The sequence below is a fragment of the Pecten maximus genome, chromosome 2, assembly GCF_902652985.1.
Source record: "Pecten maximus chromosome 2, xPecMax1.1, whole genome shotgun sequence".
NCBI lineage: Eukaryota > Metazoa > Mollusca > Bivalvia > Pectinida > Pectinidae > Pecten > Pecten maximus.
Window position 1 is genome coordinate 25,704,759 of NC_047016.1, and position 25,019 is coordinate 25,729,777.

Genomic DNA, 25,019 nt, shown 5'->3' on the forward strand with positions numbered 1-25,019 from the left:
ACAGATTTACATCTGTATTTAGGATGGATATCAATCAGTATTTAGGATGGATATCAATCAGTATTTAGGATGGTTGTGAATAAGTATTCAGGACAGATTTACATCAGTATTTAGGATGGTTGTCAATCAGTATTCCGAGCCCCACTCGATTTGCTCTCTTCTCAGAAGAGAAGCCTTCTAAGAAGATCGTATTCCGTTATATGTAAATCGAGTAAACCGGGAGAATATAACCCAAAATAAACAAGTTTTTAAGTTTTCTCAAACACTATGACACAAACACATGCATGTATGTGTCATATATCCTTCTCTAGTGAAACTCATCACTCGCACACTTAAAACATGGTCGCCGCCATCTTGGAAGATAAATCTTCCAGCTTCGAGACAGAAGAGGTAGAAGATCTTCCAGAAGCAGAAGAGCTACAAATCGAGTGACCGGAAGATATATTCTAGAAGGAGAAGAGTGCAAATCGAGTGGGGCTCAGGACAGATATCAATCAGTATTTAGGGTGAATACCAATCAGTATTTAGGACAAGTATCCATTAGTATTCAGGACAGACATCCCTCAGTATTAAGGAGATATCCATCACTGTATTTAGGACAATATCTATCAGAAGTCATTTAGACTCTCAAAAGTAATGTGAAGTACATCAAGATTATCGCACACCAGTTATTTAACCTGCCAGTCAGATTCTCACAAAGCAGTCACATGAATCAATTGGATTCTTCTGAATCAGTCACATGAATCAGTCAGACTCTCAGAATTAGTCACATAAATCGGTCATGTTCTCACAAATCAGTCACATGAATCAGTCAGATTCTCACAAATCAGTCACATGAATCAGTCAGATTCTTACAAATCAGTCACATGAATCAGTCAGATTCTCACAAATCAGTCACATGAAACAGTCAGATTCTCACAAATCAGTCACATGAAACATGTTTTTATAGATCAGATCTGTGAAGGACATGAGATATTATGATTTAGAGTATATCTGACCTTGACATTTAACATGCAATGATACTGTAGTGACTAACAGTTACCTCCTGGGTAGCCAATATTTTGATACCCAAATGACTCACTACAATGTAACAACAATTTAAGGTCCTAATGTGGCTGACACTGTACAGGTGTGTAGATATGGTGATGATCATGTGACTGACACTGTACAGGTGTGTAGATATGGTGATGATCATGTGACTGACACTGTACAGGTGTGTAGATATGGTGATGATCATGTGACTGACACTGTACAGGTGTGTAGATATGGTGATGATCATGTGACTGACACTGTACAGGTGTGTAGATATGGTGATGATCATGTGACTGACACTGTACAGGTGTGTAGATATGGTGATGATCATGTGACTGACACTGTACAGGTGTGTAGATATGGTGATGATCATGTGACTGACACTGTACAGGTGTGTAGATATGGTGATGATCATGTGACTGACACTGTACAGGTGTGTAGATATGGTGATGATCATGTGACCGACACTGTACAGGTGTGTAGATATGGTGATGATCATGTGACCGACACTGTACAGGTGTGTAGATATGGTGATGATCATGTGACCGACACTGTACAGGTGTGTAGATATGGTGATGATCATGTGACTGACACTGTACAGGTGTGTAGATATGTGATGATCGTGTGACTGACACTGTACAGGTGTGTAGATATGGTGATGATCATGTGACTGACACTGTACAGGTGTGTAGATATGGTGATGATCATGTAACTCACTGTACAGGTGTGTAGATATGGTGATGATCATGTGACTGACACTGTACAGGTGTGTAGATATGGTGATGATCATGTGACTGACACTGTACAGGTGTGTAGATACGGTGATGATCATGTGACCGACACTGTACAGGTGTGTAGATACGGTGATGATCATGTGACCGACACTGTACAGGTGTGTAGATACGGTGATGATCATGTGACCGACACTGTACAGGTGTGTAGATATGGTGATGATCATGTGACCGACACTGCACAGGTGTGTAGATATGGTGATGATCATGTGACTGACACTGTACAGGTGTGTAGATATGGTGATGATCATGTGACTGACACTGTACAGGTGTGTAGATACGGTGATGATCATGTGACCGACACTGTACAGGTGTGTAGATACGGTGATGATCATGTGACCGACACTGTACAGGTGTGTAGATATGGTGATGATCATGTGACTGACACTGTACAGGTGTGTAGATATGGTGATGATCGTGCGACTGACACTGTACAGGTGTGTAGATATGGTGATGATCGTGCGACCGACACTGTACAGGTGTGTAGATATGGTGATGATCGTGTGACCGACACTGTACAGGTGTGTAGATATGGTGATGATCATGTGACTGACACTGTACAGGTGTGTAGATATGGTGATGATCATGTGACTGACACTGTACAGGTGTGTAGATACGGTGATGATCATGTGACTGACACTGTACAGGTGTGTAGATACGGTGATGATTATGTGACTGACACTGTACAGGTGTGTAGATATGTGATGATCGTGTGACTGACACTGTACAGGTGTGTAGATATGGTGATGATCATGTGACTGACACTGTACAGGTGTGTAGATATGGTGATGATCATGTGACCGACACTGTACAGGTGTGTAGATATGGTGATGATCATGTGACTGACACTGTGCAGGTGTGTAGATATGGTGATGATCATGTGACTGACACTGTACAGGTGTGTAGATATGGTGATGATCATGTGACTAACACTGTACAGGTGTGTAGATATGGTGATGATCATGTGACTGACACTGTACAGGTGTGTAGATATGGTGATGATCATGTGACTGACACTGTACAGGTGTGTAGATATGGTGATGATCATGGTGTCCCTTAGTGATCATGTGCCTTCCCTTTCCAGCCTCTGCTGCGCTACCTCTATAACCTCGGACATTATTTCAGGCTTCAGTGTCTCCTTCACCTGAAATACACACAGTAGAGTAGTACCAATAAACTAAAGATAAAAGTTTGGGAAAGTAACTCTTTGTGAATACACTGTTTTTTATGATTATGATGAGCAACAAGACCACTGAATTCAGTACAAATTGTAATGTTTGATTTACGTCGTACATGCTGACATGTTTCGGCCTAAGGGAAACCGTCTTCAGAGCACAGCTACATGATGTTTGCAACTATGGTACAATAAGTTAAATAAATTAAAATGAGAAAATGGATTTATGTGTAATTTTTTGCTTTTTACATATTACTCATGTTTCTGTATAATTTTCCTTCTCTGACTGAACATAGATAGATCATAGGTAATAAAAGATGTTGGGTGTGAACTTGAAGAAGTCCTGGAATTATATAAAAGCACCATTTACCCTGATATATGTTTTGGATATCCAAGTAATGAAAAAATATCTTTATCAAAATAGGACTGTAATACCAGGAACATAGAATTAAACATGGTACCTACAATGGTGGAAGATATGGACTAGTGTCACTCTATAATACAAGGAATTTTATGATTTCTTTATCATCTAGTATATGTTTCAATGTGCATATTCATTTTGATTAACCAGTTATAACTTACTGAATATTTGAGAGAAGCCTCGAATGTGTAGAGTACACTAGTATCATACAACATCATCTTGTGTTCCGCCAGGGCCAGTACACAGTTGCGTAGTCGAGCGATTACTTCTCTGTCGGACTTCTGAACTGGCTGTAATACACCAAGGGCAGATAACTCATTTCAGGAGCCGATAAATTGGTCACGATATCTACAATCTTTACCACTTCTGTAAATATCCTAAAATGATTTTCCTCCTCGTTGATTGTAATAGCATCATTGTATTTCTGGTGTCTCTACATACCATACATTATTTTAGGCACAACCAAAATTAAAATTCAATTCAAGTTAATTTTTAATCAAAGAACTGGTAAAGTCAAGATCAATGCTCTATAGGTATAAACTACATCTGTACATAAAAATATGTCTAAAAATTCTCCAAAATACTGACACATAGAACATATAATTATTTTGCAGACTTGGGTTTGAACATACATGTATTAGCTGTTGTAATTGCACAACAATTTTTTTTTTATTAACACACTTTAAATACCAGTATACACCAGCTGATGTTAAACAGAAACCTGCATCTATACAAGCGTTGGTATAGTACACTGTATATGTTAAAATGGTTTGATGTTATTTGTTTAAAGATAGTTTAGCAGATCACTCTGAAAATTCAATTAGTTAATTGGCTTAGCTGTCACTGAAGTTCTGAGACCAAATAATATATAAAGCAGTATGAGTTGTGATGTCAAAACTTTACCTACAATTACAAGATTGCTGTTCAGGTATATATGGGTTAAGTGCTCACTTACTTCAAGATTCTGTTCATATCCGCCGGTCTGTTCTGTTTCCTCATTGATGGTCGGACAGATCCAAATATAGCCATTGTTACCCAGGATTATACTGGCTCCGCATGGCAGGTTGTGGAAATGGGTCTTACGACGCTTGATTAGAGATGGCGATATTGACACCAGCTGACCTTGTGATAGCTGAATGAAGTATTATACTGTATCAATATAACCTCTCGTGAATACGATACGTACCGGTCATTTAATTTTCTCCCTAATTGCTATAATACAGTCCTTGTTTTCAAGGATTTGACTACAAAAATCAAATCAAATTAAGTTTTATATTAGAAAATGACATAAAAATCAAAAATGAAGGCTGTTAGCAAATCATAAAATGGAACAAATGACTCAACCACTATTTATGAATTTTCATAATGACTTTACAGAATAGGCCATATACTTACAATAACAATATTTTGGATAAGCTATCAATCCATTACTAATATCAACTATACAGTCTAACCTATCTGTATGAACTCTCCATCATAGCCTTACATGATGCCTTGCTCACCTTTCCATACTTGAGACTCCTCGTGTGGAGAGACAAGGCTCCATCAGCAAACACGGACTGCACCTCTGCCTGGTATCTTATTAAGGTAAAATAAAACGTAATCTGCCCTGGGTTAGATATAATACACCTCTAAAAGGAGTACAGAAATTAATTATATATTGTGATTGGACATTCAGTTGCAAATCCATAATCAATGATCGGTTATAATCAGAAAGACCTGTGGATGTAGCCAATAATTTTCATAATTGACTGACTGTGTGTTCAAACTCTAGAAATTGAAAGCATTCTTAGTTGTAGTCATACATATGTATCATATTTTTAGTTTTGTACTTGTGTATAAACTCAAAAATAAACAGCTTGAGTGTTCATATGAATGAAATGTAAAAATTATATATGTTGGCTGTGAAGTTTGTTTGATATAAAACACAGGGAAATATTAATATGCTGATGATGGATTATGAAAAATTACAATTAACTGTTAAATCAATTGATGTCAAACAATTAGTTTATCAATTATATCTGATCACCATCCCATCACTAAGTCTGTGATCTTCCTGTGAAATGAGTATAGGATACACTGATCAAATCTCCTTCTTTGAGGTAATGTCTCATCATCTTTTCGTCTTCCTCTGATCTCCTTCTCTGAAAATGAAAACAATTGTCTACCAAGGACACAGGTGACACAAATTTGTGACTCAATACTAAAATAGGACACATGTAATATCATCCATTAGCATTTGAATTACTGGTAAAAATATTAAAAAGATATTCTTAGGATTTCAAAATGATATCCACAAATGAATTGGATGCCATATGCATGTTCATATTGAATTTTGAAGTGACCCTGAAAATTACAACAAAGATTCTGGATCTGGACCAAAATCAAACTGACCAGGCCCTAGCTTTGTCAATATTTCTTAACCTAGGTACTTCTTTAAATCCTAAATTCCTTAAATCAAATAATACTTTCCCATGAAAATTTTAAGCTAAAGGATTTCCTTAAGTGGTCAGAGAAGATACCATGGCTACCTACCAATTCACCACCTGGAAGGTTAACAGAGGACAGCATCAGGACAGAGTCTAATTTGGCATGAGTGTCCACCTTCCAACGACGAGTCCCAACTTCCAGGATCCGACCAATAACCACATCTCCTACCTCACCATTGTACCTGATAGACAAGACAACCTTAGTAACTGAATTCAAATGCAGTACTAACAATAGTTAGATTTTCTGTCATTAAATAATATATCAACTCTTTGTCATTAAATAATATATCAACTCTTAACACATCAGTAATTTATAAATGAACTAATTATGCAGAATGGACTCAAATTCTGTTTCAAATATTTGCATGAGCTTTAATTCATCAATGATTCTTTTATTTGATTATGTGAGACAATTACATGAAAGTACCTGGTTTTCAAAGGTTTCACACAAATGAGTTTATTAACTCTTTCCACTACTCCAGCCACAGAAGCATGTAGTTTCTCATCCTCCATGTAAGTTCCATGCCCACTGAAACATCACCACAAGGCCCCAGTTAGATTGGTGTGGACAATTTTTTTAAGCATCATCAGGAACAGGTCAAGCATAATTTTTCAAAAAATGTTTAGGAACATTTCTACTGCCTACAACTTTTAAAGTAATACTTCATCTTGTATATAGATACATTCACTGTACACTGTATTGTACATGGATACATAGTACATGTATGTACATGTAGTTGGCAAATCTGACATGTAATATAAGTAATTTGCAATATGGAGGAACATTGAAAAAGGGAATGGTTCATTCATTAGTTCTAATTAGTGCTAATTAGGTACCACATAATTAAATTCATGTAACTTCATTTCCCATACACTTACAGTTAAGTGTAAGCTAACCTTTACACCTAGTGCACTAGTAGTGTAGTGCACTACGTTTAAACTAGTAGTACACCACATTTAAACTACAGGTAAACTAGTAGTGCACTACACCCTAAGAGGTGTTGAACAGCAAAACCCCCATACAGGTAATGGGCAGTACCCAATTATCTCCTATTGTTCTACCTTTCACACCTAGTATCACTTGGCCAACAAAATACCTTACCTGTATACCTCAAAATTCAGAATGTTGGCTAAGTGAGAAGACACCAACTTAAGACTACCTGTGATTTTTACCTGTACTGTATATATAAGCCTATCTAGCAGTTACATTCAAAGAGTTATTAAAAAGGTTTTGGAAGTTTAGTTTGATGTGATACTGTCAACCATTTTGGGAATCGATTAATCAATTTTTGCAAAACAACAGGTATACGCATATTTAACGGCAGGGATGTGGATGGTTTTTCTAATGATTTTACATATTGTGGTCATAATGGTTGGAGTGTAATTGACTATTTGTTATTAAAACCAATTCTTTTTAATGTTTAATATTAAACACTTTATAGTGTGTAATTTCAATGTGTTGTCTGACCACGCCCCCTTGCATTTGCAAATGTTTACTCGATTCTCATTGGATGAGCACAGTACTCCGCACGCGGACGCGCACATGTGTACCGAGATGACAACTTTTAACTGGAATGACGACCATAGCGAACTCTTTTTGAATACTTTAGCAAATAATATCGAAAACATTAACGCGTCCGTTACACTGACCGGTGAGGTAACACAGCAATATATCGATACGTGTGTTGACCGCTTTACTAAGGAGTTAAACTGTGCTATGAATCCTTTTATCGCCCGTGTTAATTCGAACCGAAATACCGAGGGTGCAATGAGGCGTGACAAGACAAATATGTCTAGAGGCGCACACATCAGCGAGGACAAACCTTGGTTTGACTCTGACTTAAAACGTTTATTTTATAGTTACAAAAACGCTTTGAATATATTTAACAAATGTAAATCTACAGAAAATCACAAAAATCTTATTGATAAAAAAAGGTTGTATAAATCGACCGAAGTCACTAAAAAGAAAAACTATATTAGATTTGAAGGGGACATGTTGGAATACATGAGGAAATTTAGTCCGAAACAGTTCTTCAAGAAATTTTCAACTTCTAAAGCATCCGGTCCCGAAATGAGTATGAGTGTTTTGTATAATCATTTTAAAGATCTGGCTGCTGAGGCAAGAGATGAAACTTGTTCTGCGAATATTTTTGTAAACGATCCAAATGAAAGCTCTGTGCCATTGTTTGAAGAATTAGACTGCCCTATTACTATGGATGAAATTGATAAAGCTATTTGTAATTTGAATCGGGGAAAATCACATGGAGTTGATGGAATTTTGAATGAATGTTTTTTAGTTGGTAAAAATTTATTACTGCCTGCCTTATGTACATTATTTAATAAAATTTTGGACTCCGGATGCTTCCCTACTGACTGGTCCGTCGCTATTATAACTCCGGTCTATAAAAAAGGTGTAAAAACAAACCCTAATAATTTTAGAGGCATTAGCCTGTTGAGTTGTCTTGGTAAATTGTTCACGTCTATTCTAAATACGAGACTTCTGAAGTGGTCTGAATCATATGATGTTATCACGGATGCTCAGTTTTGATTTCGCAGTGGTCTCAGTACGGTAGATGCGATTTTTGCTCTACATTCAATTATAACAAAAACTTTTAGTGAAAATAAACGCTTGTATTGTTGTTTTGTTGATTTTCGTAAAGCGTTTGATAGTGTAGACAGAATAAACCTGTGGTATAAACTGTCAAAATTAGGAGTCAGAGGCAAGCTTTTACATGTTATTAAATCAATTTATAGTAATGTTAAATCCTGTGTAAAATTCAAAGGATACTTATCTGATTTTTTTGAAAATAATATCGGTTTATTACAAGGCGAAATTTTGTCGCCAATACTTTTCTCTATGTACGTTAATGATTTTGAGTCTTTTTTCATCTCTAAATGCAACAGCAAATATGATTTTGAAGAGTTAAGTTTATTTCTTATGTTATATGCTGATGATTTAGTCCTGTTTTCGGAATCTGTCGAAGGTCTACAGAACCTACTAGATAACCTGGACGATTATTGCTCACAATGGAAATTAACTGTGAATAGTGAAAAAACAAAAGTTGTGGTTTTCTGTAAAGGCGGTAAAATTCGAAATAATGAATCGTGGACTTACCACGGGAAAAAACTTGATAGTGTTGACGAATTTTCTTACCTTGGTGTAAACCTTAGATACAAACAACAATAAATTCACGAATTTACAAAAAAAATTGGCGGACCAAGGATGTAAAGCCATGTTTGCTTTATTTTCTAAATGTTCAAATATGAGTTTAAATTGTAAAACCATGTTGAGTTTGTTTGATACTTATGTAAGTAGTATTCTGTTTTATGCATGTGAAGTGTGGGGCTCGACCAAAGGACCAGATATTGAAAATGTACATGTTCTTTTTTGTAAGAAATTACTTAAGGTTAAAAAATCAACAAATAATGTAACAGTTTACTGGGAACTTGGTCGTTTGCCCTTAGAATATACACGCAGATATAGAATTATTAAATATTGGTTCAAACTACTCGACACAAAAAACTGTATTTTGAATACTGCATATGATTTTTTATTAAGTAAAAACACTGGTTTATGTTTTAATTGGGTACACGGTGTAAAGGAGTTATTATGCTCTTTAGGTTTCGGCGAAATATGGTTTTGTCAATCACCAAATAACTCTGAAACTATTTTACCTTGTATACGACAAAGAATTTTTGACCAAGCCCAACAGTATTTGAGAGATGCATTAGAAAAGTCCTCGAAATGTGTTTTATATAAACATATTGTGGATAATTTTTCTATTCAGTTTTATTTAACTAAGTATATACCTATGAAATTCAGAATATGTTTATCAAAACTATGCATGTCTGCGCATTCCTTAGCAATCGAAACTGGCCGCTTTAACAATATTGATCGAATTTTGAGACACTGTTTAATTTGTAAATCAACGACTGAGATAGAAGATGAATACCATTTTGTATTAATATGTAATAAGTATACCAATTTAAGAAGACGCCTCATTAAGAAATACTATTGGCAAAAGCCTTCAATGTACAAATTGATACAGTTATTAAGTGTACAAAATATCAAAGAATTAAATCGCTTAGGCAAATTTATATTTGAAGCAAACATAATCCTATCTTTATATCTTTAATCCGTACTCCACTTTGTATTTGTACTGTAGCATTGCTGTTCTATGCCATTATCATGTATTGTTTTGTTTATAATATGTACTTATGGGCCGTATGGCCTACAGTCAATAAAGAAATTGAATTGAATTGATATTCCAACCTTTCTATTCTTGTTAATTATACACTGTAACTAAGTTAAGACAAATTTACTTTATAAATCTTTTAACTAAGTTAAATTGTTCAGCCAAGTTTCATTTATCTTTTGGTACTTTATATTTTGCATTGATTAATCAGTTATATATTTCACGTTTAATTCTAGTAATTTTGTTTTCATCACATGAAAGTATATAATAAACCTTTGAAAACAATTATTGTAACTTGAACATTTTCAATTTGATACATTTAATATATATTGTAGTTAAATTTCAGATAAAATTAAGCAGCATATTCATAATTTCATTTTTGATGTGATATTATGCTTATTAAAACTTATTCAGCCCATAATATATGTTGTACATTCTATGTGTATACATCCAATTCTTAAAGCCAGAAACCTGAACACATAAAGAAATTAATAAAAATTAAACATTGATTTAACATGTAAAGAAAGACAAACTTTAGAGGAATATCTAAATGAAGATTTGATCAACTCTATTCCTTACACTGAAATCAATCAAGGTATTAGATGGAAACAATTTGTGCTTAATAAGGTTGTAGATCTTTTTCAAAATGGGATTGTAAAGAAATGGCCGGAGGTACATCATATCCAGGGATTAGGATTTTTACAGTTTTACACACTAGTTAATCAAAATCAATCGAGAATGGAAAGAGGAATACAGAATGAGAATTACACAGGGAGAAAATATAGAGGTTTGTGAAACTAATAGTATAATTCATCAAATAAAACTCACTGATAACTTGAAATTCCTATATGAAAAACTTGTGAAGTCAGTGTTTAAAAAAAAGTCAAGAAAAGTGGAAAATGGAATTAGATTTAAGGGATAATTTTGACTTTGACACATATTCATCTGTATTTAATTACACATGAGAAACCAAACTACAAGCTTTTCAATTTAAGATTCATCATAGAATATTAGCAACAAAATCCTTTCTTTTTAAAATAAACATCGAAAATGATAATTTGTGCTATTTCTGTAGTCGAGAAGAAGAATCACTGGAACACATCCTATATAGCTGTTTCTCGAATGAATTATTGCAAGAATTTACTGTATGGTATTGTGAGAATGATGATGTTGAAAATCACTTAGCCTTAAGTGCAACTGATGTTATATTTGGCAATATAAGATTTAAGCAAATTAAGGTTAAATCACTTTTTGTTATTACCAAAATACCATATTTATGCAAGTAAGTGGAAAAACACCCATCCATCATTCCAGATATGCAAATTGTCTTTGCACCTGTTTATTCTCAAGTAGATAATCACATTTATCATCTGTTTTGTGGCATTATTACCTCTGTGTGGGCATATTTTCATGTAAACAATATTTTATACATATCCACTTAATGAACATACTAACAGGTTGCAAAAGTGACATTTAAGTTTAGCCTCATACTCAAGTGACTAATGGTCGATGCCAGGGGGGAACCAATCCGAACCATTTGTACTTTGCCCACAGATCATCATTTATTTATTTACCTGCCTAGTAATTCAAAATATTTATAATATGACATAGATAGAACTGAATGGATAAATGATGGAGGTATAGAATGAATTTGTGATGAATGCAGTATAGGATGAGCCTATAATTTATATAATGAATGAATGGATTACTGAATGAATGAATTACGTGAATTACAGAATGAATAAGTGATTTCAAAATAAATGAATGAATGAATGAATGAATGAATGAATGAATGGTACATTGTACAATATTGTATGTAGAATGAGAGCCCTCTTGCATGAGGACATATTTGTTCGGACACTAATCCCAGGGTCCCAACCCTGGCAGTGGTCTTATATACATAAATGTCTGGGCAATAAAAGTATTTTGTACCCTAAAAAAAAAAAAAAAACATGTAAAGAAAGAGGTTCTTTTAATGTACTGGTAATTAAGTGATCATAACAGTTCTACATTTCAAAATTTTAAGTTTATAAAAGTGTATATGTTACTTGTAATACACCTTCCATCTTCCTTTACTGAAATAGTTGAAATTTCTGTACATGTACCTGTGTGCAGGTATCTAATACTTTGAAGATCTAACATATTGGATCTGATTCCAGGTACATGTATCAGTTACAGGTAACACAGAATGAGATAATGGCCTGAGGGAACAATTAATGTCATTTTTGTTATGAAATACATGAGTGTAGGACAAAAGCCCCCCCGGACATTAGCCCCCCCGGACATTAGCCCCTAGGACAAAAGCCCCCCCGGACGAAAGCCCCCCCCGGACATTAGCCCCTAGGACAAAAGCCCCCCCGGACGAAAGCCCCCCCGGACATTAGCCCCCCCGGACAAAAGCCCCTTCATTATAAATTTAGCTGGTATACTTTATATAAATCTGTACTTTTGAAAAACAAAAACTGTATATATACTGCTGTTTTTATCTCTGAAATTTGGAGAATAATTGTGTGGAAAATGAAGGTCCTTGGTTCAATGTCAGAGCTGCATTATATGTCTGTGGTTAAACATCATAATTTATTTGTTCAAACTTTATATTATTAAGTAAGCTGAACATTTCAGGAAAGCTTATCATTTAAAACAAAATGTCTTGAAGTTTGTACAATAAATTATGATGTTTTCCCACAAACTTACTCACAGTTTCTGTCATATATGTTGCATACTTCAATTAATGAATACAAAAACATGGTGTAGATTTCATAGTTTTTAATTTGTTATTATTCATTACAACACATTAATTTCACTGTTGATACACATGAAGCCATTAATGATATATTTCCTTCGAGGAGAATACAACATCAATGAAAAACCTACCAAACACCTGTGTAACAGCTTATTGTTTATGTAACAGTAAAATCAATGAAAAACCTACCAAACACCTGTGTAACAGCTTATTGTTTATGTAACAGTTCAAGTAGTTGTTTACATTGCAGAAGCCACTGGTGACTGAAGTCACTTACATATATATGTAGCACTTAATATAACCACCGCTAAAACATATATTGTAATTTTTAAAAAAAATGAATAAATAAAAACATAAAAAATAAAAAAAAATAAATATATTTTTTTTGATGAAGGGGCTTTTGTCCACTTTTTGATTAGTGTGAAGGGGCTAATGTCCGGGGGGGCTAATGTCCGGGGGGGCTTTTGTCCGTACCTCGAAATACATATACAAGCAAACTTAGGGAGGGGGAGGGCAACAGTTTTTAGCTTATATAACACACATACATGTTCATGTATCTGGAGCTGTACTTGTCATACAACACTTGACTTAGGTACAACACTTGTATTTGTAATTTCATAATTTTCTTCTATAAAGTTACCTGCTGACAAATATATTATATACCTACACATGTGGATCTTAAGCCAAAGTTGTTTTTACAGTTCACGCTAACATGTTTTTTGCAATATTGTTTAAAAACAAGTTTTGGGATACATTTTGATCAGCATTTAAGTGTTTCCCTGTTGCATTAAGAAAACGATTATTTGTTCTTTACCTTAAAATGTATAACTCATGAGGATTTTTCCTCTTCTTGTAATTAAAGAAAATCAGCTTATAAACTATATTTATTGAATATCTTTATTGTGAAGAAAAATGTACATCAAAATTAATAATTTTTTGATGATTTGCAAAAAAACCCTGTAAATTTTTGAAAAACATTTATTTATTTATTTAATGGGTTTTACGTCTGCTATAACGACCTTGCAGCCTTTCAGCTGACAATTGAAAAACATCCACAGGTAGATCTTATATATGTGTAGTGTCAGATGCTAATTACAGGTCCTAAGGCAGAGAAGCCTGGCACAGCATGCTATAAATGGACCCCTGGGGAGGTAATTGGGGACTTTACAAAACTATAGCCAGGTGTTAAAACAGGCACACCTTAAGACTGATCCTCATCTGATACATGTACATATATATAAGTAATTATATAAGGTGAGGAGGTCCATAAGGTGGTGGTAAGGTGGGGTTTGGGCCCTGGGGCCCAGACGGCCATGACAACAGGCATGTCCTGAGAGTACCAATTATACATACAGGTACATGTACGTAACTTGTTGTGTAGATATTATATATATGTCTCTTCCAGAGCATAAATGAGAATATACGAAACTTCTGATTATTGATTCTTGATTATGTACTATGAAATGATATCATTGTTGAATTAACAGAAATAAGTGAAATAACAATACATTGAATTTAAGAATATATTTGTCTGATAAAATAATAAATATTAAAATATATGTACATATACAGTGTACTTAAGAAAAAAATCTACAAACAGTCATCAAGGCCTAAGGTAGTATTAATCATTAATATAAAATGAATATTAATTACATCTAAAAAAAATAATTGAAAAGCATCAAAATTTTGAAATCAGGAAGATAATTTTACACTATAATGAAATCTTTTTAAAAGAATTAATGATAAAAAAACCCACTACAAATCCAATTGATAGAGTTTTAATTGCTCTTGTGCAATATGTATCATATAAGAACCGCAGCCAATTTTATTCTGAGTTAATATTAGATAAAATTTTATCAACATTTAAATATACCTGGTAAAGTCAGGATGACAGATATACAATTTATACAGGTCTGTATATGTAACAACTATAGGTATCTAACACCAGTGTCCAGTGGCACTGTCCACCTATATAGGGGGATTTGTGGTCACACCTGACTGGACGTAGTGCACTACTAGTTTACCCAGAGACATATTATATAGAGGGATAAGAAGCATCGCTAATTTTAAACGCACTCAAAAAGTACATCATTTTATGTAGGCCACTACAAAAGTTACTTCATTATCCAAAAACTATCATACTTATGGGATATAGACTTGATGATTATACACACTGTTGTCAATTATCCGTATTTTCGAAAATCCATTGGGTCCTATTCGACATGACCTAGTTTTGTAATTAAGCCGTCATTACGTCACACCAAAACATCATAATTTTAAACGCACTCAAAAAGCACATCGTTTTATGTAGGCCACTACAAAAGTTACTTCATTATCCAAAAACTATCATGCTTATAGGTTATAGTCTTGTTTATCATGCACATTGTTGTCATTTATCCGTATTTTCGAAAACCCCACAGGAAATTCCGCCGATCTTCCCTGCGGTGTGTTTGACTTTCATACTCAAAATACAAACACTTTGACAGCAAATTGTGATATATTTTATATTGATGACACTTCTGCACTTTGATATTAATAAAATTGAAGCACATCCCTGGATCTGGGTGATGATTTTAATTAGAAATAATTGATAATTAATATAATTATGTGTCTGGTTTTCAAGTTTTCTCAAATATGGCGTCAGGTGAAGACTGAACCGAGCGACCGCAAAGGATTGTGGGAAGGTCAGGGGCCACCACGTAGACATAAGTGCAAATAGAGAGCTGCCAATCTCTCTATATATGTCTCTGGTTTACCTTTAGCTTAAATGTAATGCACTACTAGTTTAAACGTAGCGCACTAGGAGTGCACTTGGGTGTAAAGCTTAGCTTACACTCCACTGTACATTGTTGAATCGCATGCAACTGCATCGACTTAGTAGATATTTTACTTCAAAATAGTAGTTTAGCTTAGTTCATTATTATAAAGGAGCCTACCAACGACCTCTTATGTTACAGTATAGGAGTAAGCTACATCACTGGTTGTCAAACGTGACTCTCTGTTCTAGAGTCCAGACACAATTGGATTACAATTGTTATACCGAGAGAGATGTCACTTACCGCATGAAACCTGTATCCGCAGTGATCACATCCCCGGGTGTTACGAGATTACTTATTTCTGCAGAAACATTTGGTTTCGTTGTAGAACGAGCACCAACTATCCTCACGTCGACCATGCTTCACAAAATCTGGGTTATTGATATGTTTGAAATAGCACAAAATAAAACGTCGCTAAAAGCAAACGCATTTGTGATCACGTAACTTTAGTCGTACTTTCACTTTACCGGTGCAGTATTGGGTCCGGTCTCTTTGTGAACTCGGACCGATATAATGAATAAACCTGTCCTTGACAAAACACAGGAGATCGACAGAAAGGATGCAGTAAGTAAATCGTAAAATCTTAAGTAAATGCGTTTAAATGGATTTCAAACACGACCATTGTAAAATAATTCAGCTTCAATAAGTTAGGTCTCATATACTACTCTATGTATTACTGTTACAGTATATAGGCAGAGGGGGTCTTCCCCGAACACCAACTCTGGTTAGGGTGGGGTGTTTACATAAGGATTAAGGTGTGTTGATAGGTAGTTATAGTCTGTTACAGAAATATCCTCAGTGTAAGAACACAGGTAAATAAGAACACAGGTAAATCAACTCACCTGTTGGGTGATCAGAAAATCATTAGCTGCTGATAAAATATTATTGTATTTCATTGTATTGTATTGATGATCGTCAAACTGTTTCAGAAATAGCAGACCTATAGGTCTCTGAGAAATAGTGTATAAAACTGAAGCACACTTTGGAAAATCATCATATTTTGCTTTTATATTTGAATTATCAAAAACAATTGTATCGTTGGATACTTGATCAAACTTTAACATTTTGTTAAATTTTGTGTCGTATTGATTTAATTTGTGTTTGTTTTCAGATTTAGTGTAAATTGGCATTTAAATTGGCATTATTACGGAATCTTAAATTCATACTTTTTCACTGTATAGCAATATTAGTTAGACTTTGTATTTTTTTCCTATTGATTAACTTTATGTTTTTCAGATTTGTATAAATAGTTAAGTTATTGAAGAATTATTGTAATATTCTTTTATAGTTATATCTGTTTCATGTTTATATTTAGTTAGCAGTAACATTTTTGTTTATATTTTATCTTACTTAGAATAGCTATACATGTACATTTGTATTGTATTGGATTTTTTTATATTTGTTATTATATGACACAATATAGATCAGTAACTGCAGAACTATTGTAATATTCTTGTGATATCTGTTTCAGGTTTAATTAGTACTGGTTTTCTTCAAATAGCTATACATATACATGTATTGCTTTTTTCCAGATTTGTTTAGATTATCATATAATTACTTTATAGATCAGTTCTTGCAGAACAATATTCTTGTGTGTATCTGTTTCAGGTTTAGTAAATAAAAATATTTTTGTTTATCATACGCGGAATGGCGAATGCACAGGTCAACGTTTTAACTTCATCGTCAACAAATATTGTCATTATTAATAGTTAAACATCTAAAATTAGTGCTTTGAATTTAGAAAACAATTTCTCATTTTATTTATTTTTTTATTTATATCTGATACTGTCATTATCAATAGCAAAATATATAATTAGGCATAGTGCTTTAAAAATTTGATTATTTATTTATTTTATATAGAGTCTATATTTATTGATTTAATATTGTCATTTCAATATTACTAGTAAAATATTCCATATGATAGTGCTTTGAATTTAGACAACTATATCTGATTCATATACCTGAGCTGACCTTATTATTTTTTTACCTGAGTTGGTATTTCATATTGAAACAGACTATAACTAAACTTCAAAGAACTTCCTACATAAACACCTTCCTTTGTCTTTACCAGAGTTGGTGTTCGGGGAATGAGCCAGGCAGAGACATATGTCGAATAAGTTCCAATACATCGATACACACATGCGCAAAGCCCGATTTACCTGCGCTCGCTTGGTTTGATAGGAGACAGGACGCTCTCGTTAAGGGATATGCTTGAGTGGTCACGAGTAAAGGGAGCCACTACGTGTACGGGGAAATAGCGATGTTACTTATCTCTCTGTATATCAACGGAGAAACATTTTTTTTTTTGTAACTAAACTTGACATGCGGATTATTAATGTAAGTGGTATATACATTGTATGTTGGCCAACTACAAGGAATATTTGGTTTCCATGTCTGCAAATTCATAGATGAATTAATGTGTGATTTATCTTGTACTAATCTATACAATGTAAATTTTGTCCTTTTGTGGAAAATGAGGCTAGTTTTTCATAACATACCCAATGTACATACAAATGTATGTACATGCAGAGACATATATACAGAGAGATTGGCAGCTCTCTATTTGCCCTTGTGTTTACATAGTGGCCCCTGACCTTCCCACAATCCTTTGCGGTCGCTCGGTTCAGTCTTCACTAGACGCCATATTGGAGAAAACTTGAAAACCAGACACATAATTATCGATAATTTCTATTTGAAATCATCACCAAGATCCAATTATGTGCTTTAATTTTATTAATATCAAAGTGCAGAAGTGTCATCAATATGAAATATATCACAATTTGCTGTCCAAGTGTTTGTATTTTGAGTATGAAAGTCAAGCACAACGCAGGAAAGATCGGCGGGAATCTCCAATTTTCGAAAAGTCCCTATGGGGTTTTCGAGAATACGGATAAATGACAACAATGTGCATGATAATCAAGACCACATTCCATATGTATGATAGTTTTGGGTTAATGTGGTAACTTTTGTAGTGGCCTAGATAAAACAATGTGCTTTTTGTGTGCGTTTAAAATTGACGATGTTTTGGTCGGACGTAATGGCTGCTTAATTACAAACTTGGACATGTTGAATAGGACCCAATGGATTTTAGAAAATACGGATAAATGGCAACAATGTGCATGATCAATAAGACTATATCCCATAAGTATGATAGTTTCTGGTTAATGTGGTAACTTTTGTAGTGGCCTAAATAAAACGATGTGCTTTTTGTGTGCGTTTAAAATTGACGATGTTTTGGTCTGGCGTAATGGCGGCTTAATTACAAACTTGGACATGTCGAATAGGACCCAATGGATTTTCGAAAATACGGATAAATGACAACAATATGCATGATCAATAAGACTATATCCCATAAGTTTGATAGTTTTTGGTTAATGTGGTAACTTTTGTAGTGGCCAAAATAAAACGATGTGCTTTCTGTGTGTATTTAAAATGACGATGTTTTGGTCTGACGTAATGGCGGATTAACCAGAACATGTCGAATAAGTTCCAATACTACGATACACACATGCACATAGCCTGATTTACCTGCGCTCGCGTGTGTTTGATAGGAGACATGACGCTCTCGATAAGGGATATGCTTGAGTGGTCACGAATAAAGGGAGCCACTATGTGTACAGGGAAATAGCGATGTTACTAATCTCTCTGTATATATGTCTCTGGTACATGTATTCAGTTAGAATAAAACTTAATGTGGATGTATAATTTCCAAAATTAATGATAAGTGAGTAATTTGCTTTCTGTTATATACACATGGTCCAAAAACATAACAATCACTGTACAAGAGGCTTAAATACAATGCAAATTCGCATTACAGAGATACTCATAATTATTGAGGAACAATTAGTGTGAAATATCACAGGCGCTTGTATCTGTTAAATTAATAACCTGACTTAAAACGCATAACCGACAATATATTTTACAATGTACATGCAAGATGACTAGTCTAGTATGTTGTGGATATGGCATTTTAACTTGGAATGTATCAATCTAATTTCACCATTTATATTGTTATTTTGTTACATGCATGTTCATTTTCAGGTTATCAAACAAAATCAACTGAATTTAGATTTGAGTCTAAAGACTGAAAGAGTTATCTCCCTTGTTCCTCTGATCTCCAGTGTTCATTACTTGTTTTGCACTGTGTACTGACCACTTTATCCTGTTGTTATATAATTCATTTTACTGTTCATTCATGCATTTGAAACAAGAAAGAAAAATTTAGGAAATTAATCGGTGACCAGTATACCACTTCTTGAAAAGAAATGTTTTTTCTACACTTGCATAACAAAAAATAAAGGATAGTATAGACTTTCAGGCAGCCACCACTAAAATATCTACATGTAGGATGAATAATTTTGCCCAAAGATCTGGAGAAATTATTATGTGAAAGATTTTACGAACAAAGTCTGGCACCCTGGGACATACTCATAAGGGAAATAGAGGAATTCGCTTGAAATATCTTTGGAAGGAAATCAGATGTTAACAAGTTAATGTGTTGTCTCCCATGGTTCTAAGAACCAGGATCTCAAAATGAGGAACTCCTGGTACTTGTTATATATCTATAAACGAAAATGTTTTGCCATATGACTGTATTTAGATATTTATATATGTAGCGTGAAGACCTTATTGCCTGTATCAAACCTGGAAAATATGTGTCCATGGGAATATTTATTGCAAGTAAGAAATGTTGATATTTTATTTCATTGAGACAATTCGTGAACTGCTATATGAGGTCAATTGTGTTTCTTTTATAGAAATATGTTGTGATTATATTATGCTGATCAAGCATCAATCATTTGTAGCATTGAGGGCTGGCAAAGAAATTGAAATTTTTTCCATTTTTTCTGAAATTTTATGGACTTTACTTTACATATTGTTATGTTAATGATGCATGTTTTTTTAAATTTTTTTATCTGAATTAAACATGAAATGTGAATTATCGCTAATAATACCTTACAATGTATATGAATAAGTAATATACATGTATAATGTATTTTTCTTTTTCTTTTCTCCAGCATTTGGTGGTGTATATGCAGTACAGCAAACATATATGTACAACACAAAGAGATTTATGAAGTACAAGAACCGAATGTTGCTGCCGCTAGGAACAGCTCTTGTTGCCTCATACGGCTACTTTATAAGCGTCTTTCTTAATTGTAGAAGAGAAGTGATGAAAGACTATCCGCAGCTTATCAAAAATAAAAATCAATCAAAAACAACCAAACCACAATCAAATGAATTTGATGGTAAGAAACATGGTCTAATGTCTCATTTACATGTATTAAGAGATTATGATTTTAGTATTTAGATGGGATTATAATGATTGGATTAAAATGGGATGATAATGCAGAAAAATTTAACCAAATATTAAATTAAAGTATTTCAGCATAATAAATCCTGATATTTTCATAATCATGTCCCACTTTGTGTCGGCCCAGTGTAAGGTGTAGTAGAACTGATACCCATTTGATCTATTACTTTAGAGAGTGTTGTAGTCCCCTATATGTCAGAGGGCGTGGTATTATTGTTGTTTCGCCACACAAGGAAATTGAATTTTATTTCTAAATATTTTTCATTCTTTACATTTTTATAATTTTTTTTTCATTTCCTTATGTTCCAGATAATGACGAGACTTCCAACACATGGAAAGAATGAGAATAGATTTAAAATCTACATTCAGACAGTAATGGTGAGCATGTGAGCTACACTTTCCAGATCTTTAGTTGGATGTGTAATGTACTTACAAACACTGGTATCACTAAATGTACATAATTTGTGTGTCTTTATATGTACCAGATTGTAAGATAAGGAAATGAAAGACCAAACAGATTCCAATATTTCTACCTCAGTGTTGATACACTGTTCTCACCTAGGAAATAATATTGAGTATATCAGACTTTCTAGACAGTGGAAGTTAATAACTGCTAGACAACCTGGATGATTGAGTGACATGGTGTATTGATCCAGTGTGTATGTTATACACTGTTTGTGATGTAGAATTAGATAAACACAAGTGTGAATACTATTACATGTACATGTGAGGTATTTTGCCAGCTTGTGCAGAATTGGTTAATTAACATATTTTAATTTAATTTTGCATTTTTGTTTGAATAAAATACTGCTAAAATTTATCTTAGAAATGTTCAGTTCTTTAAAATACTATTGCTGTTCTACCAACTACTATGAAATTAGGTTGATAGTACTAAAGAGAGATAACTCTTGTATATGGTGGATACAAGGAGCAGTTCTGTACATGTATTTAGTTACCAATGTAAAATACTTTTTAGCTCATAAATGAAGTGCCTTATGGTATGGTATAAGAGTGATTGTCTATCATCTGTCCATCAACTTTTAACTTCTAGAAAACAATATACAACTGCATAGGTACAGGTATTTGGCCAGGAGGTACCTGGTGTAGAGTATATTAAAGTCTCTTGATGTGAATTACCTTTGTTTTCAAGGTCACTAGGGTCAGTTATGTTAAAAACTTAAATAACCTTCTCCTGAAGTAACAGATGACCCAGACACCAACAGGTACCTTGGGCAGAGTGATATAGATATTCCTCATATGATTGACCTTGACCTGTTTACAAGGTGACAGGTGTCAAAAAAGTAAATCAATCTTGTGAGAATCTTTTTGATTTTTGTACTTTAAGACTCAGAGGCCTGATATTTGGTGATAAGGTAACTGCAATAGAGTGCTGTGAAGTTCCAATGAACTTGACTTTCAAGGTTACAGGGGCCAAATATGTAAAAATTCCAGAAGACCCAGATGCCTTATATTTTGTCAGTGGCTACCATGGACAGAGTGCTATGGAGTTTCTGCATATAAATGACCTTCATATTTCTTGAGGATCACAGGGGGCAAAAAGTTAAACTTTCCTGTCAGAATCTTAACAAGTTTTACTGATTTATCAAAAACATATACTGACAAAGCATTAATATAAAAACTAACATTATGATTCACCATTGGAACAGTGAATCATATCACCTCTATTGGAAATAGTGTATACCATTTCCTGAAACATCACTAGCATAAGCATGAAATTATCAAAATAGTTAATTTCGCCATTAGTCCTTACCAAATATATGAGTGATTTGAAGGCCCCTTGGTCCCCTTATTATCTTTTATTTACTAATTGAAGGTAATATAATACCTCAAGTGTGCATTAAGTGTCTGCATGGAATGGTAATTTGTGAGAAAATCAGCTTTGTTCTAGGAATGAAATACAACATCATGTATTACTATCAGATAAATGAAGTATGATTGAATTGGCATCCAAAAACGATTGAAATCCGTGTAACAACAAGTAGAGTGAAATCCATGCATCAACAAGTAAAGTGAAATCCGTGCATCAACAAGTAGAGTGAAATCCGTGTATCAACAAGTAGAGTGAAATCCGTGTATCAACAAGTAGAGTGAAATCCATTTATCAACAAGTAGAGTGAAATCCCTGTATCAACAAGTAGAGTGAAATCCCTGTATCAACAAGTAGAGTGAAATCCTTCTATCAACAAGTAGAGTGAAATCCGTGTATCAACAAGTAGAGTGAAATCCATTTATCAACAAGTAGAGTGAAATCCATGTATCAACAAGTAGAGTGAAATCCGTGTATCAACAAGTAGAGTGAAATCCGTGTATCAACAAGTAGAGTGAAATCCGTGCATCAACAAGAAGAGTGAAATCCGTGTATCAACAAGAAGAGTGAAATCTGTGTATCAACAAGTAGAGTGTGATCCGTTTATCAACAAGTAGAGTGAAATCCGTTGATCAACAAGTAGAGTGAAATCCGTGTATCAACAAGTAGAGTGTGATCCGTTTATCAACAAGTAGAGTGAAATCCGTTTATCAACAAGTAGAGTGAAATCCGTGTATCAACAAGTAGAGTAAAATCCGTGTAACAACAAGTAGAGTGAAATCCGTTTATCAACAAGTAGAGTGTGATCCGTTTATCAACAAGTAGAGTGAAATCCGTGTATCAACAAGTAAAGTAAAATCCTTGTATCAACAAGTACAGTAAAATCCGTTTATCAACAAGTAGAGTGAAATCCATTTATCAACAAGTAGAGTGAAATCCATTTATCAACAAGTAGAGTGAAATCGGTTTATCAACAAGTTGAGTGTGATCCGTTTATCAACAAGTAGAGTGAAATCCGTGTATCAACAAGTAGAGTGAAATCCGTGTATCATCAAGTAGAATGAAATCCGTGTTATAACAAGTAGAGTGAAATCCGTGTAACAACAAGTAGAGTGAAATCCGTGTATCAACAAGTAGAGTGAAATCTGTGTATCAACAAGTAGAGTGAAATCCGTGTATCATCAAGTAGAATGAAATCCGTGTTATAACAAGTAGAGTAAAATCCTTGTATCAACAAGTAGAGTGAAATCCATGTATCATCCAGTAGAATGAAATCCGTGTTATAACAAGTAGAGTGAAATCCGTGTATCATCAAGTAGAATGAAATCCGTGTTATAACAAGTGGAGTGAAATCCGTGTATCAACAAGTAGAGTGAAATCCGTGTATCAACAAGTAGAGTGAAACCCGTGTATCAACAAGTAGAGTGAAATCCGTGTATCAACAAGTAGAGTGAAATCCATTTATCAACAAGTAAAGTGTAATCTATGTATCAACAAGTAGAGTGTAATCCATGTATCAACAAGTAGAGTGAAATCCGGGAATCAACAAGTAGAGTAAAATCTGTGTATCATCAAGTAGAGTGAAATCCGTGTATCATCAAGTAGAATGAAATCCGTGTATCAACAAGTAGAGTGAAATCCGTGTATCAACAAGTAGAGTGAAATCCGTGTATCAACAAGTAGAGTGAAATCCGTGTATCAACAAGTAAAGTAAAATCCTTGTATCAACAAGTAGAGTGAAATCTGTGTATCAACAAGTAGAGTGAAATCCGTGTATCAACAAGTAGAATGAAATCCGTGTTATAACAAGTAGCATGAAATCCTTTTATCAACAAGTAGAGTGAAATCTGTGTATCAACAAGTAGAGTGAAATCCGTGTATCATCAAGTAGAGTGAAATTCGTGTATCAACAAGTAGAGTGAAATCCTTGTATCAACAAGTAGAGTGAAATCCGTGTATCAACAAGTAGAGTGAAATCCGTGTATCAACAAGAAGAGTGAAATCCGTGTATCAACAAGTAGAGTGAAATCCGTGTTATAACAAGTAGAATGAAATCCTTTTATCAACAAGTAGAGTGAAATCTGTGTATCAACAAGTAGAGTGAAATCCGTGTATCATCAAGTAGAGTGAAATCCGTGTATCATCCAGTAGAGTGAAATCCTTGTATCAGTGTATCAGTTTCAGCGGATGCGGTATTTGATATATGTCTGTAGGA

At 34.1% G+C, this 25,019-nt stretch overlaps 2 protein-coding genes across 3 annotated transcripts; one reads left to right on the forward strand and one right to left on the reverse strand.

Annotated features, from left to right (window-relative positions):
- Window positions 1–2,857: 2,857 nt before the first annotated feature.
- LOC117321632 (exosome complex component RRP4-like) lies at window positions 2,858–16,046 on the reverse strand. Its single transcript, XM_033876128.1, has 8 exons — window positions 15,906–16,046; window positions 6,335–6,436; window positions 5,954–6,089; window positions 5,497–5,562; window positions 4,921–4,989; window positions 4,374–4,550; window positions 3,580–3,708; window positions 2,858–2,967 (listed from the first exon to the last, which is right to left on the reverse strand). Exons 1-8 carry the CDS (start codon window positions 16,019–16,021, stop codon window positions 2,887–2,889), a joined length of 876 nt encoding a protein of 291 aa, XP_033732019.1. The 5' UTR covers window positions 16,022–16,046; the 3' UTR covers window positions 2,858–2,886.
- A 59-nt stretch (window positions 16,047–16,105) lies between these two features.
- LOC117321633 lies at window positions 16,106–21,796 on the forward strand. Of its 2 annotated transcripts, none has more exons than XM_033876129.1 (4): window positions 16,106–16,226; window positions 20,279–20,342; window positions 20,681–20,911; window positions 21,286–21,796. In XM_033876129.1, the coding sequence occupies exons 1-4, from the start codon at window positions 16,176–16,178 to the stop codon at window positions 21,318–21,320; spliced, it is 381 nt and encodes a 126-aa protein (XP_033732020.1). In that variant the 5' UTR covers window positions 16,106–16,175; the 3' UTR covers window positions 21,321–21,796. The 2 variants fall into 2 exon arrangements, with proteins under 2 accessions (XP_033732020.1, XP_033732021.1); XM_033876130.1 differs by lacking the exon at window positions 16,106–16,226 and adding an exon at window positions 17,903–17,999.
- The last annotated feature ends 3,223 nt before the right edge of the window (window positions 21,797–25,019 follow it).